Genomic DNA, 12,249 nt, shown 5'->3' on the forward strand with positions numbered 1-12,249 from the left:
CTAAGCTGGGTGCTACGTGATGGCGGGAGGAGGAGGATTGCGCTATGCCGACGGCGTCTACAGCAGCTCGCGCCCTCAAGTGGATCTCTCGCAAATTCGCAGCTCTAGCATCGCGCACTTTCTCTTCTCTTCCAAATCCCACGGTCAGCGCCCGGCGCTCATCGATTCTCCTTCCGGAGCGACAATGTCGGCCAGGGAGCTCGAGCATCGCGCAATATCGGTCGCCAAGGGGCTCCGGGGATTCGGCGTGCGCCAGGGCGATGTCGTGATGCTGCTCTCCCCGAATTCTCTCGAGTATCCAGTCGTCGTCCTGGGCGTGGCGATCCTCGGCGCCGTGGTCACGACCGTGAATCCGGTAAATACTTCCCGCGAGGTCGCCAAGCAAGCGGTGGATTCAGATTCCAAGTTTGTCGTGACTGTTGTAGCGCTGGCGGACAAGGTGACGGGATTGGGACTCCCCACTGTGCTCATCGATGGCGCCCCCGGCCTCCACAGGAGCAACAATTCGCAAGCTTCTCTCGGGGATTTGCTCGTGGACGAGGTGGATGGCTTCGCGTTTCCAGAGATTTCTCTCGGGGACCCGGCCGCGCTCTTGTATTCGTCCGGGACCACGGGGACGAGCAAAGGGGTGGTGCTCACGCACAGGAATCTCATCGCTGCCGCGGTGCTCCACGCAGCGTCGGGGCCAGATGTCGAGCCGGGCGAGGTCTATCTCTGCGTCATACCGATGTTTCACGTGTTTGGGCTCGTGATCGTCACGTGTACGCAGCTCAGCCGGGGTGTTCCCATCGTCGTCATGCCGTCGTTCGACTTTGAAGCCATGCTTGGAGCGATCCAGAGGTTTAAGATCACCCACGTACCGCTGGTGCCTCCGATTGTCATCGCGCTCGGCAAGTCCCCGGCCGTGAAAGCGTTTGATCTGTCGTCGCTGAGGGAGATTGGATCCGGGGCTGCTCCACTTGGGAGAGAAGTGATCAACGCGTGCCTCGAGAGATTTCCAGATGTCAAAGTCCGGCAGGTAAGCACACGCTCTTTTCTACGTTTTGGTCTGTTTGTTCAAATGGTTCTTTTTTTGCTTTGGTTCTTTTGTGTCAGGGGTATGGTTTGACGGAATCCACTGCTATTGCTTCTGTGGCAGACCCGGATGATCTAGAACACTATGGCTCCGCGGGACTTCTCTCATCAAACACGCTCGCGAAAGTGATTGACGTTGGAAGTGGACGTCCATTACCTCCAAATCAACAGGGAGAGATTTGGATTCATGGTCCGACGATCATGGATGGTAAACATCTTTGGTCTGTGTTTTATTCGCTTGTCTCTAGCTGTTGACCTGTGCAGAGTATTTAAACAATCCCAATGCCACGGCAGAGACCGTGGATGCCGAAGGCTGGCTGCACACTGGGGACCTGGGATACTTTGATGACAGTGGAAATCTCTACGTTGTGGATCGCATCAAAGAACTTATCAAGTACAAAGGCTTCCAGGTAAAGCACAGAGAAGGCGATTGATTATTTTATACATGTTTGGTGTTCTTGGCAGGTTGCGCCAGCAGAATTGGAAGCTTTGCTGTTGTCACACTCACAAGTTGTAGACGCCGCTGTTATACCGTAAGCAGGCAAAAGTTTTCTATAGTTTGATTGTTTATGGCTTTACCAGGTTTCCTGATGAAGAGGCGGGTCAAGTACCACTGGCTGTTATTGTTCGTAAGCAAGGATGCAGCCTGGACGGGCAGGGTGTCATGAAGTTTGTCTCCGACCAAGTATTGTGTCCAAATCCTTGTCTGCGATTCGCTTACACTTGTTTCTCTTGTTCTGTCAGGTGGCTCCCTACAAAAAAGTTCGCAAAGTGATGTTTATTGATGCGATTCCAAAGTCTGCATCCGGGAAAATCTTGAGGAGAGAGCTCGTCCAAATGACAATGCCCGTCTCAAAGCTGTGACTGCATTTTCTCTTCTGAACAAAAACGGGTATGAGGTGAGGATTTTTTGTCATTAACTGTATGTTTGTTTTGTCATAGGCTTCCAAGCTCTACAAGCTTCTTCCAGCCCAGCGGCATCCTAAAATTCTGGCTGTCTTTGTTTTTAAGTTGCTAGCAACGCGTCGAGCTTGCTGGAGAGAACTAATGTGGCGTTGCTTTCACTTGTTTTTGTCAGGCCCTCGTGACTTTTGGTGTTCTCCATGGCACAAACCAGCTTTCGTATGGAATGGCTGCCCTGAGCGAGGAGGAGAATTCGCGCTGCTATCAACTGGTTAAGGGGATACCCAGTTTACTAGCTAGATTTCGGGCTTGGAAACGGTGGCATCCATGAGCATGCTCGCCGTCAAGCAGTCCCGGGGCTTGCAGCGAAATCCCTCAGCAAATGTGCTTGCAAGCTCCTGCATGCTAGCGTTTTATTTATTTATTTATTTTTTTGACATACTTGAGCTGGCTTGACTAACACTTTTCCACGAATGAAGTGGAAACAAAGGTTGTCATTAATGTGGCAAGCTTAAACATTACAAGATTAATTGTCCACAGTTAAAGAATAAACAATAAAGCAAGAAAAATAATCAATTTTTTAATGATGGTAAATTAAATATTATGAAATTGCAAAATTTACAACATGAGGATGATGAGGAAGATTCTTTTGGTCCAAAGAACAAACTCTCAATCGTTATGTATAAAATAAAACAAAGGTTGAGGACATTTGTGTATTAACTTTAATGTTGGAGGGTGTATTATATGGTGGTATAAAATAAGACAAAGGTTGAGGACATTTGTGTATTAGCTTTAATGTTGGAGGGCGTATTATATGGTGGTCCAATATAAATTTTACTAGACAATAGGAGGAATAACAATTTTATTTCAGCAAAATTGTAAGAAGCATGGCTTCGTAGCCCTTTTCAAGGCATATAGCTCTCTATAAATCTATGGAATTTTATCCACTTGAACAATAGAAATAAATTTTAATCATTCAGTAGGTGTGTCACAGATTCTTTGCCCCATGACATGAGGACATAGTAAAAGCTGCAACTACCCTTATACAACATTTCAATATTTGCATAGAGGTTATAGATTGGCAAAACCACACTTCTAGAGATTTTATACCTCATGAAAATCTATTATATATATCTTTTCTTGGAAGGCAATTGTGAATCTAATGATAAAGTGGAGAATTAAGCACATTTCACTAAAGTATAATGGCATCAAGGATATGTGGTTTGGAAAAAGAGTTTACTCTCTACCCTTGATTACATCTTTAAAGTGAGTTTGCTATGATAAAAAAGCCACTTTCAAATTACTTACTATTTGTTCATGATTTAAGGGACTAAGCCACATGTGGGGGAGAACAATCTTGGATGTACTTAAGGAGTTTGTTAATGTCTTTCCATTTAAATTTTCACATGGATTGCCTCTATTATAGCTCTATTATATTGGATGGACTAGGGGTGGCCTATATTGTCCTTTCTATGTAATCGTTCATAGACTAAAGAAAAAAATTTGAGAAATGGTCCATAAGGGTTCTAATATAAAGGGAAATGACTTATAGATAAAAATGCACCGTTTTTTTCAATTGGTTAAAGATTTTAGAATTTTTGGGGTTAAGTGTCCTTGAGTTTAAATAATATTAACCTCTTAGAAAGTCCAAATTTATGAGCTTATATTTGGAATTAAAAAGGTATTAAGTTCAACTTTATTAGTCGGCTAGCGAAATCACACCATATATTTAAATTAACATTTGATAAGTTTAGTTTGCCTTTAGTTGGGCTCAATTTGTGGGGTAGGGTGTTAAGAAAGCAAGGCTCTCGAGAGAGTTATGGCTCTTAACTTCCATTCACGAGGGTGTAAACTTGTAGAGAAGCATAATAGATTATAAACAACCAAAGAGAGAGCAAGACTTTCGAGAGAGTTGTAGTGCATGTGATCATGGGATGAGATTTGAATGTACTGTCACCGTGGATCCTTGGAACCTTGGCGGATAAATGGGGATAAAATAGCCACTAAGGGCTCTCTCATAAAGTAATTATCCTTTTTCTAATTGGTTTAAAGGGAGAGAGATAGAGTGCATTACATATGGTATCAGAGCAAATAGTATGGGTTTGATTCCCATTGATTAGTGGCTACTTAAGAATATAATATACCCTTGAACAAGGTATATTTCTACCCCTAAATTTAAAATCATACGTATTAGGCATCCATGCGTATGTCCTTATTTTTGGTGGAACATCCACGGATGAAGGTATCAACTGTGGGATTGCGGTACAAGTGGATGACTAGTTGCCTCATATGGAATAGCTGGTTTGCATAATGGAAGAATTAATAAATTTAGTGCGGAAATAGAGGTGTTAATTCCCCTTGGCTCAGTAGAGGTTGTTACTCAATAGTCAATAGTCAATGAGGACATTAACATCTCTCGAGGGGGGGTAAGTGTAGCGCATATGATTATGGGATGAAATTTGGATATACTGTCACTGTGAATCCTTGGAACCTTGGGGGATAAATGGGGATAAAATAACCACTCCTTTTCTTTTATATTTGAACCCTTATAAACCATTTTTTAAGTTGTTCTTTTTGGTTGCTTATAATTTACTATACTTCCCTGCAAGTTCACGCCCTCATGAATGAAAACTAAGAGCTACAACTCTGTAATGCACCCTATCTTTCTCCCTTTAAGCCAACTAAAAAAAGGGCAATTACTTGATACCCTTGAGTCCTTAGGTTTAAATAATGGCTAGCTAGATGATATTTTGGGAAGTTTAAATTCAAAAATTTATAAAGGTGTAGAGTATGAGATTATGCTAGCACCAAGACAAGGTGAGCATAGACCACTCTTAAGCTAATGAGCTCAAGTATTAAGTTTCTGAGCTGAGCTCAAATTTTAAATATAGTTTAATACAAATGTTATAAAATTTCAAAATTTAAGTTCATGGTGAACCTAATTTTGTACTATATTTTAACATCTCTTTGCATTTTATATAATAAAAGTATTTTAGTAGAGACTTTATATCTAAGAATTTAAATATTTACCATATGTAAAAAAATCAAAATTTTAAATAAGATAGGATTTCTTGTAGAAAAGCTATCTTAAATCTATACTATATGCTTTATGACTTATAAATATCAAAGATTTATCTGTGAGGGCCAAGTGTACGATTATATACTAATATTAGCGTAGTGGGATTTTTGGTAGCTGTCAGATTGGTTTTAATCTGGACCATTCGCTCCTGTATATAAGCTAAGGTTTTTGGGCTAATTGATATACATATTTTCTATTTTCCCTTTCCATATTCCAAACACTCACATTGGTGGAGATGAGGGGCATCTTTGATTGTCCCTGAGGAGTGTTTGGATTTGGGATTTTAGTTTAGATCTCGTCCCTGCGCTCTATCCCATCGAAAACTTTTCTCGCCTGATCGATCCTCCCACATCTCAAGTACATGGCGATGAGAGTGTTCCCGAGAGGACCATCCAGTTGGATCTTCAAGGCAGCAATCTTTGCGAGCTTTTGCATTGTCTAGATCTAACTTTTTTCATTTCCTTTCTTTTGTTATTTCCTTTCAGGATTTTGGTTTAGATTTAGCTTTTTGCATTGTCTAGATCTACCATTTCCTTCTAGATATTTGTCATTTCTCTTCTTTTGCTCTTTCTTTTTCGTTCATCTTCATGGCAGATTAACAATCTCCTCTTTTGACTCTGGAGCAGCAATTGGTACAATTGCTTGATGTTATGCACTTGCAATTGAACAACCAAACTCAGTTGATGGTGGCGTCCATGGCACGTGGTACAGCTCCTCCTGCTCTTGGTGCCAATCCTTGCATTCGGCCGGAGTTCTTTCGCGGGAATCCTGGGGATGATGTATACTATTGGTTCGATCATTTCACGGTGATTGCCACATATTAGGATGATGGTTGACGTTTGCATGAGTTTCCCAAGGGACGGCATTGCAGTGGTACAATGGTTTGAGCGCAGCCACTCATGGGGATTGGAGTGTTCTCCCAGATATCTTCAAAGATGCCTTCAGACATGCCGACAACTGTGATGATGCCTTCCAACAATTGCATTGTCTTTGCAAAATGCCATCTAATGCAATTTGGCATTCATTTCAAAAGTTTTTTGCTTCGTGTGAAGCCAAATATGTTAGAGCGGATCAAGCTAAGAATGTTGTGGCCAACACTTCGTCAAGATTTTGTTGGACTTGTGCATGCACTTGCTCCTGCCACCCTTGACGATACTCTTCGCTTGGCACAACGTTATGAGACGTCGCATTTTCCACTTCTCGCTACACGTCCTTTAGCTCCACTTCCTATGGGTGATAGTCCTATTCCAATGGAGGTTGATGCTACTACTGCTCAAGTCTAAGGACAAGGGCGACGACGTGGTCATGGCCGTGATGTTCGCTGCTAAGCATGTGATGAAGTTGGTGATACTTATCAGCATTGTTGGTGTTTTCCAGATTAGTGACCTCCATTTCCTAGGTGGAGACCTTGGCATCAGAAACATCCCATTAGTGCTGCTGCAGTGGAAGGTTTAGACATCAAGATGTATCTGGGGAACGAGGAGTCATGCGAGTAACGGAGGGATCTTGCGCGAATAAGTCAGTGACCCCTTCATCTTTCTTTTGGGAGTATCATCAAGGGGTTCATTTGGCATCAGTTCATCTAGTGTTTACTTTCCAAGCTCGTTTTTATAACCAGAGGTCTCTTATTATTCTCTCCGTGTTTGTTGATACATATTTGAGTTTATCTTCTATTGCTCGACCTGTTGCCACACGTTGCTGTCTATACTTGCATCATGCAGTGGAACTAGTTTTCATTCTTTATGGCAACGGTAGTGCCCAAGGTGGCACGAAATAGGAAAGAGCATGATGGTGCCCTCGAGTAGAGAACTTCCTAGGAGGGGAAGTGTAGTTGCACAAAATGTCCAAGGCAAGGTGTCGGACACACCTAGGAAATTGACTTCAAGAAGCCAAAAGTAAGCGTTCCAAAGTGCAAAGGTAGATCAATGGAATCTGTGACTACTCAAGAATGAGTAGTGGAATTGATCTAGAGAGGGTGTCTCTAACCGGTTTAGCGAGAACTGAACCAATAAAAAGGAGCAACCCACCCCAGGTGGTCAAGTGAGTCTCTAAGTTGGAGAGACTATCCTCCTTGGAGGATGGGCAAGGCATGGTGAGCCTTTGGTGTCAAACCATTGACGAATAACGAGAAGGCATGGTGAGCCTTCAACGTAAAACCATTGACAAATATTGGCTAGGTGCCAAGGATGGAAATGGTAACACATGCGGGTGTTACTTTATAAAATGGTTTACCATACGATGAGGACATCGAACTTCGTCTATGGGTGGTGGAGTTGTGAGACACAAAATCCCTAGGCCCCAAAGTGGAGCCGGAAGGGCGCCACGTGGTAGTGGCCGAAGCAAAAGCCAAACGAGCGTAAAACGTTTGGACTAAAAAGCTCCGACTGGAAAGGTCGAGAGCGGGAGTGGAACTCCCAGCAAAGTGCTCGAGGAATGAGCACGAAGCAAGCCATAAGCGAGGCTCTAAAAAGGGACCCGAAAGGACCAACACATGACACGTGGAAGAGTCCGAGATGGACCCGAAGTGGAGTCCGATATGGAGTCTGAGATGGACCCGAGATGGAGTCCGAGATGGAGTCCGAGATGGACCCGAGATGGAGTCCGAGATGGACCGAGTGTAAGGAACCGACTCCCCGAGATGTCGTAGGCTAAAGGATCCCCAAAAGCTTGACCGAAATGACAAAGAGTTCATCGGATGGGACCAAGTCGAGGATCAAGTCCAAGACCGACTCTAGGACTGAGTTCGAGATAGAATCTAGAATCGAGTCCGAGACCAACTCGGGGACCGAGTTCAAGTCCGAGTTCGAGACCGAGTTCGAGACGGAGTCCGAGATCCGAAATCGGGTCTGAGACCGAGTCTGAGGTCGAGTCCGAGGTCGGGTCCGAGATCGGGTCTGAGATCGAGCCCGAGTCCGAGGTCGAGTCCGAGGTCGGGTCCGAGATCGAGCCCGAGATCGAGCCCGAGATCGAGTCCGAGACCGAATCCGAAGTCGGATCTGAAATCGGGTCCGAGATCAAGCTAGAGACTAAGTCCAAATACTAATACGGGTCAAGGGGTGAAAGCCCAAAGCGTGCGTCTCCCAGGGGGGGGGGGGGCTGCAGGGGGTTCCAAAAGTATAGTAGGGAGAGTGTGGGGGTTGGAGCCCAGTGGAGCCAGTTTGGCCTAGGAAGGCCAGACCCAGTGTTGGGTGATGAGCTGACCACTGGGAAGTCCAAGACTAGAGTGAACACGGACTGACAAGCGGGGTAGCTTGGTGAAGTGTTCAAGAGCCGACTCTAGTTCCCCCGGGAGATCGACTGGCCGATGCTCCCAGTCCAAGTGTGGATGGCACTACCTACTTGGATACCAGGCGTGGCTCAACGGACCCTCACTCTAAGCCCATGGCTAGAGCACCTAAAGGTGAAAGGCGGGGAGAGTACCCAGTTGGCTCACGTAAGGCCATGGTGTTCCGAAATGTTGTCCCAAAGGCCCAGACTGTGGAAAGGAAGAGGAGCAGTCCTCTGGGGTGGTGACCAAGGACACAGTCGTGTGGGGAGGAAGTCCCAGAGGACCGCGGGACTTAGTGGTCGGGCCTGTGGGCCTCGATCCAGTGGCAGTGTTAGCAAACACGGCCAGGGGCAGGAAGGGACTTGGTAGGAACTAACAAAGGGACTTTGGGGAAGGCAATTCCCCACGTCTGTGGGCATCCTAAGGATGCTAAGGTGTGGATCTAGGATGACCACTCGTGGACAGATGGCCTAGTCTTGGAGAGAGGGGATGGTGATGCAAGTGGTATTGGACCACTAGCGCAGCAAAGGTGAATGGGCATGGCCTTAGCGTAACGGGCCAAGACGTCAGTGGTACCTTTGGGTGTCGGTCTTGGGACCGGACACGTGGAGCACTTGGACCAGGTGCAAGTGTTGAGTGGTATGGATGCCATTCTTGGGGCTAGCAAGTCCCAAGTCCTGAATTGGACTGATGGAGGTTGTGAATGAGATTCCTCCAAGTGGTCGGATGTGTGGTTAAGTGACTAAAGTAGAATGGAAAATTTAGTCGCTTACACATTGCTTCTGCATAACATGGCAAATTATACCCCACATCATCGATCCACTTAATATACACAACCATGATGGAATTACTATAAGGAGAAATTTATACTTTATTATCACCTATTATGCAATGTCCCAAGAACACCTTTGAATACACTCTCCTTCTCTAGTGTAAAAACTACACACCCAGTCTCTTTAGCTGCTAGCACCATCAAACGAAAGCCTACTGTAGCATCAAGCACAATCCCCTTAGGAGGACAAAACAACTCTAGGAGGATTTGCATGGCCTTTGGTGAACGGTGTCAATAACCAGGGAACTCTATATGATGGTCCTCATTGATAACATTTGGGATGATATCTGTTGAGCTATCATTTCCTGGCAATGCCAAACTTGCACGCTCATCAGCTCATGTAATACTGTGACAGCAAGAGTAATGGTAGAGAGCATGGTAGTTCCATGCTAAAACCTACAAGGAAAAAAGGCAATCAATTTAAGATATGAAAAATAAGGAAATGCAAACCTTTTGGATTCGGCCACCTGCTCCTTTTGTTTCAATTGGGATGTTTGAGAGTAGGCAGCCTAATGCAAACTCAACCAATCTAGAGTCATCATTCTCCACCATCGTTGCAAGAAGACCTCCCCAAAATAAAGAACGGGGAAGAATGACTAGCATAATGCCCTCATATCGCAACACCTTGGATGCCACATCCACCACTTGAGAAATATGGTCCGGTCGAAGGATGTTCCAGGATGGAGTGTCACCTTGTAAAGGTGGTAACCCATCAGGCAGGGCAAAGAATGTGAGGTTGATGCCGAAAGTATTATTCATTCCCAATCCTTGCATCCATTGATGGAACATAGAAGACTCTCGGCTCACATTGTTGGAAAGCTGAAAGTAGTCCCCAATAACTATTTCCATATTGCCAACACTTTCCATAGGAGAAAGAGGGTGAACCTAAATAGTGTTCAAAACTAGGAAATATTAAAGTTAATACATGTTTTTTTTCATACATATTTATGTGAAGCCGATGAAGATAACTCCTGGAGGTCATCCTCTGTAACAGTGGAGAGGGATGGAAATAATGCATTTGTACGTCAACATATAGAGTGTTGGCTTGTTTCTCCAACATCTACAACCAAATTACAATAAGTAAGGTCATTGAAAATCAAGTTCTTACTCTCTTGGACGTCCTCACTATGGAGCTACCTTCGTACATTTCAAGTAGTCGGGGCTGGACGAGCAGCGGCAATAGAATCTAGGGAATGAGCAATTGCTGTAGGATGAGATGGGGCAAGAGAGTTTTCAGCCAGGTTCTCCACTCGTTCGCCTTCGGTCTGCTCAATATGAATCTCGTCCTTGTCTTGATGCATCTCCACTCCTTCCAAAAGTGCCTCTTCAATAAAGTAGAAACATAAGTTACTACTAGGAAATTTTACTCATCAAACCTGAATGACACTTGAGGTAGAGATCAAGATCAAAAGGTGACAATGGCATTTGCCTCCACAACTCCAAATACCATGGAAAAAGTTCTTGCTCCCGTGCAGTGGAACATTGGAACTCTAGCTCATATATGCCAAGTTTCTTCCCACCAGTTAAGAGCTTGAGAAAAACACTTGCTATGTACACTGGAGCACCTGGGCAATGATTTAAAAACCTACAAAAGAGTCATAATTAAATAAATAAGTCAATTTCTTGCAATATATCTATATGCCATGTGGCGTGAGAAAAATGGTTGGCCCGGCTGGTTCTTGAAATCCATAGAGCTTGAGCTGCCATCAGGAAGCCATCCATCCCCAAGCTCTTGAAAGGAAGCTCAAACATATTCTGGAAGTGTTATGCCGGTGCGGGGACTAGTGAGGAACTTCGTATCCCATACTTGAAGTAGCTCCTCAGCAGCAGCAATACTCTAAGTGATATAGAGCTTCTCCTTCATCACATTCTCAAGTTTGCTCTCCAACCTTTTATCATTGTTACGATGCCAAGTGTTGAGGAGTTCCAAGCGAGAGGTTTGTTCATTGAAGGAGAGCTGGCTTTTTTGCGATGTTATAGATCAATTCTTCAGGTGCTTTACCATTTCCTACAAGAACAAGGATTTCAAAGTGGAATGAGAAAGATAAAAGGGACTAACTTACTGCCATGAGAGCATATCTCTGCAATGCAATCCAACCAATCTTTATCGCAGCGAATGTCTGCAATCGCAAGTAGCTTCTTCACCTTTGATTTCTTTGAGTTCAAAATGTGCTGCTCAATTTGTTGTAGTTCAAGGTTCTTTTGCACTTCATCCGTCACTTGTGTAATCTTCAAATATGAGTTTTGCTCTGCCTTGACAATTGGCTAAAAGAAAAACTTGTGAGTAGAAAACACAAGTTCATGCAAGAAAAGGATACTTTTGCCCAGACCACAACCAAAAAATCCATAGGCACTTGATACCAAGTAAGCAACTCTTGGCCTTTACGTGCTACAAGCTTTGCTTAAACCACTTCCATAACTTCACGACTATATAGTATCTGGATTTCGTTGAAAAAAAGCATGCCAAGATATCAAAGGTGCTTGAAATTATGGACCAAGATATGTGCTTGGAAAGTAAATTGATTAAACCTATAATATAGTTGGTGAGAACAAAGGTTACAAGTAAAAGATTCTTACATGTTGATCTTGTGACATGCCAAGTTAAGCCTCACAACTTGGTTTCAATCCTGTGGCTCCACAAGTGTCACTAAAACACAAATATATCACTTGTCATCGTCATGGAACTTCTCTTGGATACACCTCCAAAACACAAGCCACCGGTGGTTTCCATCAATAATGAAGAACATCTGGCTTACAAAAGCTTGTGTCTCTTTGTGGCATGCCATTAAAGTATCAAACTCCTAAGATTTCCTTTGCCATATTTGATCCCAAGTATGCTCAATCTTGTGAGTAACCATGTCTATGCAATTTGTTCTGGGGAATGATGACAACACAATAAACAATCCAGTAGTGTGCCCAAATCCAACTTCTGTGAAAGAGGTGTAAATAGCCATGTTGAGGTCGTAGGCTGAGCACACCCAGTGACTTTGCTTAAGACGGCAAAGTGGAATCTCAAGATGTTGGGATCCTTTCCAAGCCATTTCACCTAACACCCTGCTGATAGTTTGTTCTTGAGCCTAGACAATAGTCTCG

General features: G+C 44.0%; 1 protein-coding gene across 2 annotated transcripts; it reads left to right on the forward strand.

Moving 5' to 3' along the window:
- Positions 1–10: 10 nt before the first annotated feature.
- Positions 11–2,418, forward strand: LOC9641339 (4-coumarate--CoA ligase-like 7). 2 transcript variants are annotated; one of them, XM_024675669.1, is made up of 7 exons: positions 11–1,018; positions 1,096–1,282; positions 1,339–1,484; positions 1,540–1,607; positions 1,657–1,759; positions 1,819–1,973; positions 2,153–2,418. In XM_024675669.1, exons 1-6 carry the CDS (start codon positions 20–22, stop codon positions 1,936–1,938), a joined length of 1,623 nt encoding a protein of 540 aa, XP_024531437.1. In that variant the 5' UTR covers positions 11–19; the 3' UTR covers positions 1,939–1,973; positions 2,153–2,418. The 2 variants fall into 2 exon arrangements, with proteins under 2 accessions (XP_024531437.1, XP_024531436.1); XM_024675668.1 differs by having other exon boundaries at positions 1,819–1,966; positions 2,017–2,414.
- Positions 2,419–12,249: the final 9,831 nt, after the last annotated feature.

The sequence above is a fragment of the Selaginella moellendorffii genome, unplaced genomic scaffold (assembly GCF_000143415.4).
Source record: "Selaginella moellendorffii unplaced genomic scaffold, v1.0 SELMOscaffold_15, whole genome shotgun sequence".
NCBI classification, from domain to species: domain Eukaryota; kingdom Viridiplantae; phylum Streptophyta; class Lycopodiopsida; order Selaginellales; family Selaginellaceae; genus Selaginella; species Selaginella moellendorffii.

Excerpts from the sequence above, each read along its gene's own strand:
- LOC9641339 (XM_024675669.1), top strand. The coding sequence starts at position 20 with ATGGCGGGAGGAGGAGGATTGCGCTATGCCGACGGCGTCTACAGCAGC. Across the intron at positions 1,019-1,095 it reads CAGATGTCAAAGTCCGGCAG|GGGTATGGTTTGACGGAATC; the intron begins GTAAGCACACGC and ends CTTTTGTGTCAG. Across the intron at positions 1,608-1,656 it reads GTAGACGCCGCTGTTATACC|GTTTCCTGATGAAGAGGCGG; the intron begins GTAAGCAGGCAA and ends TGGCTTTACCAG.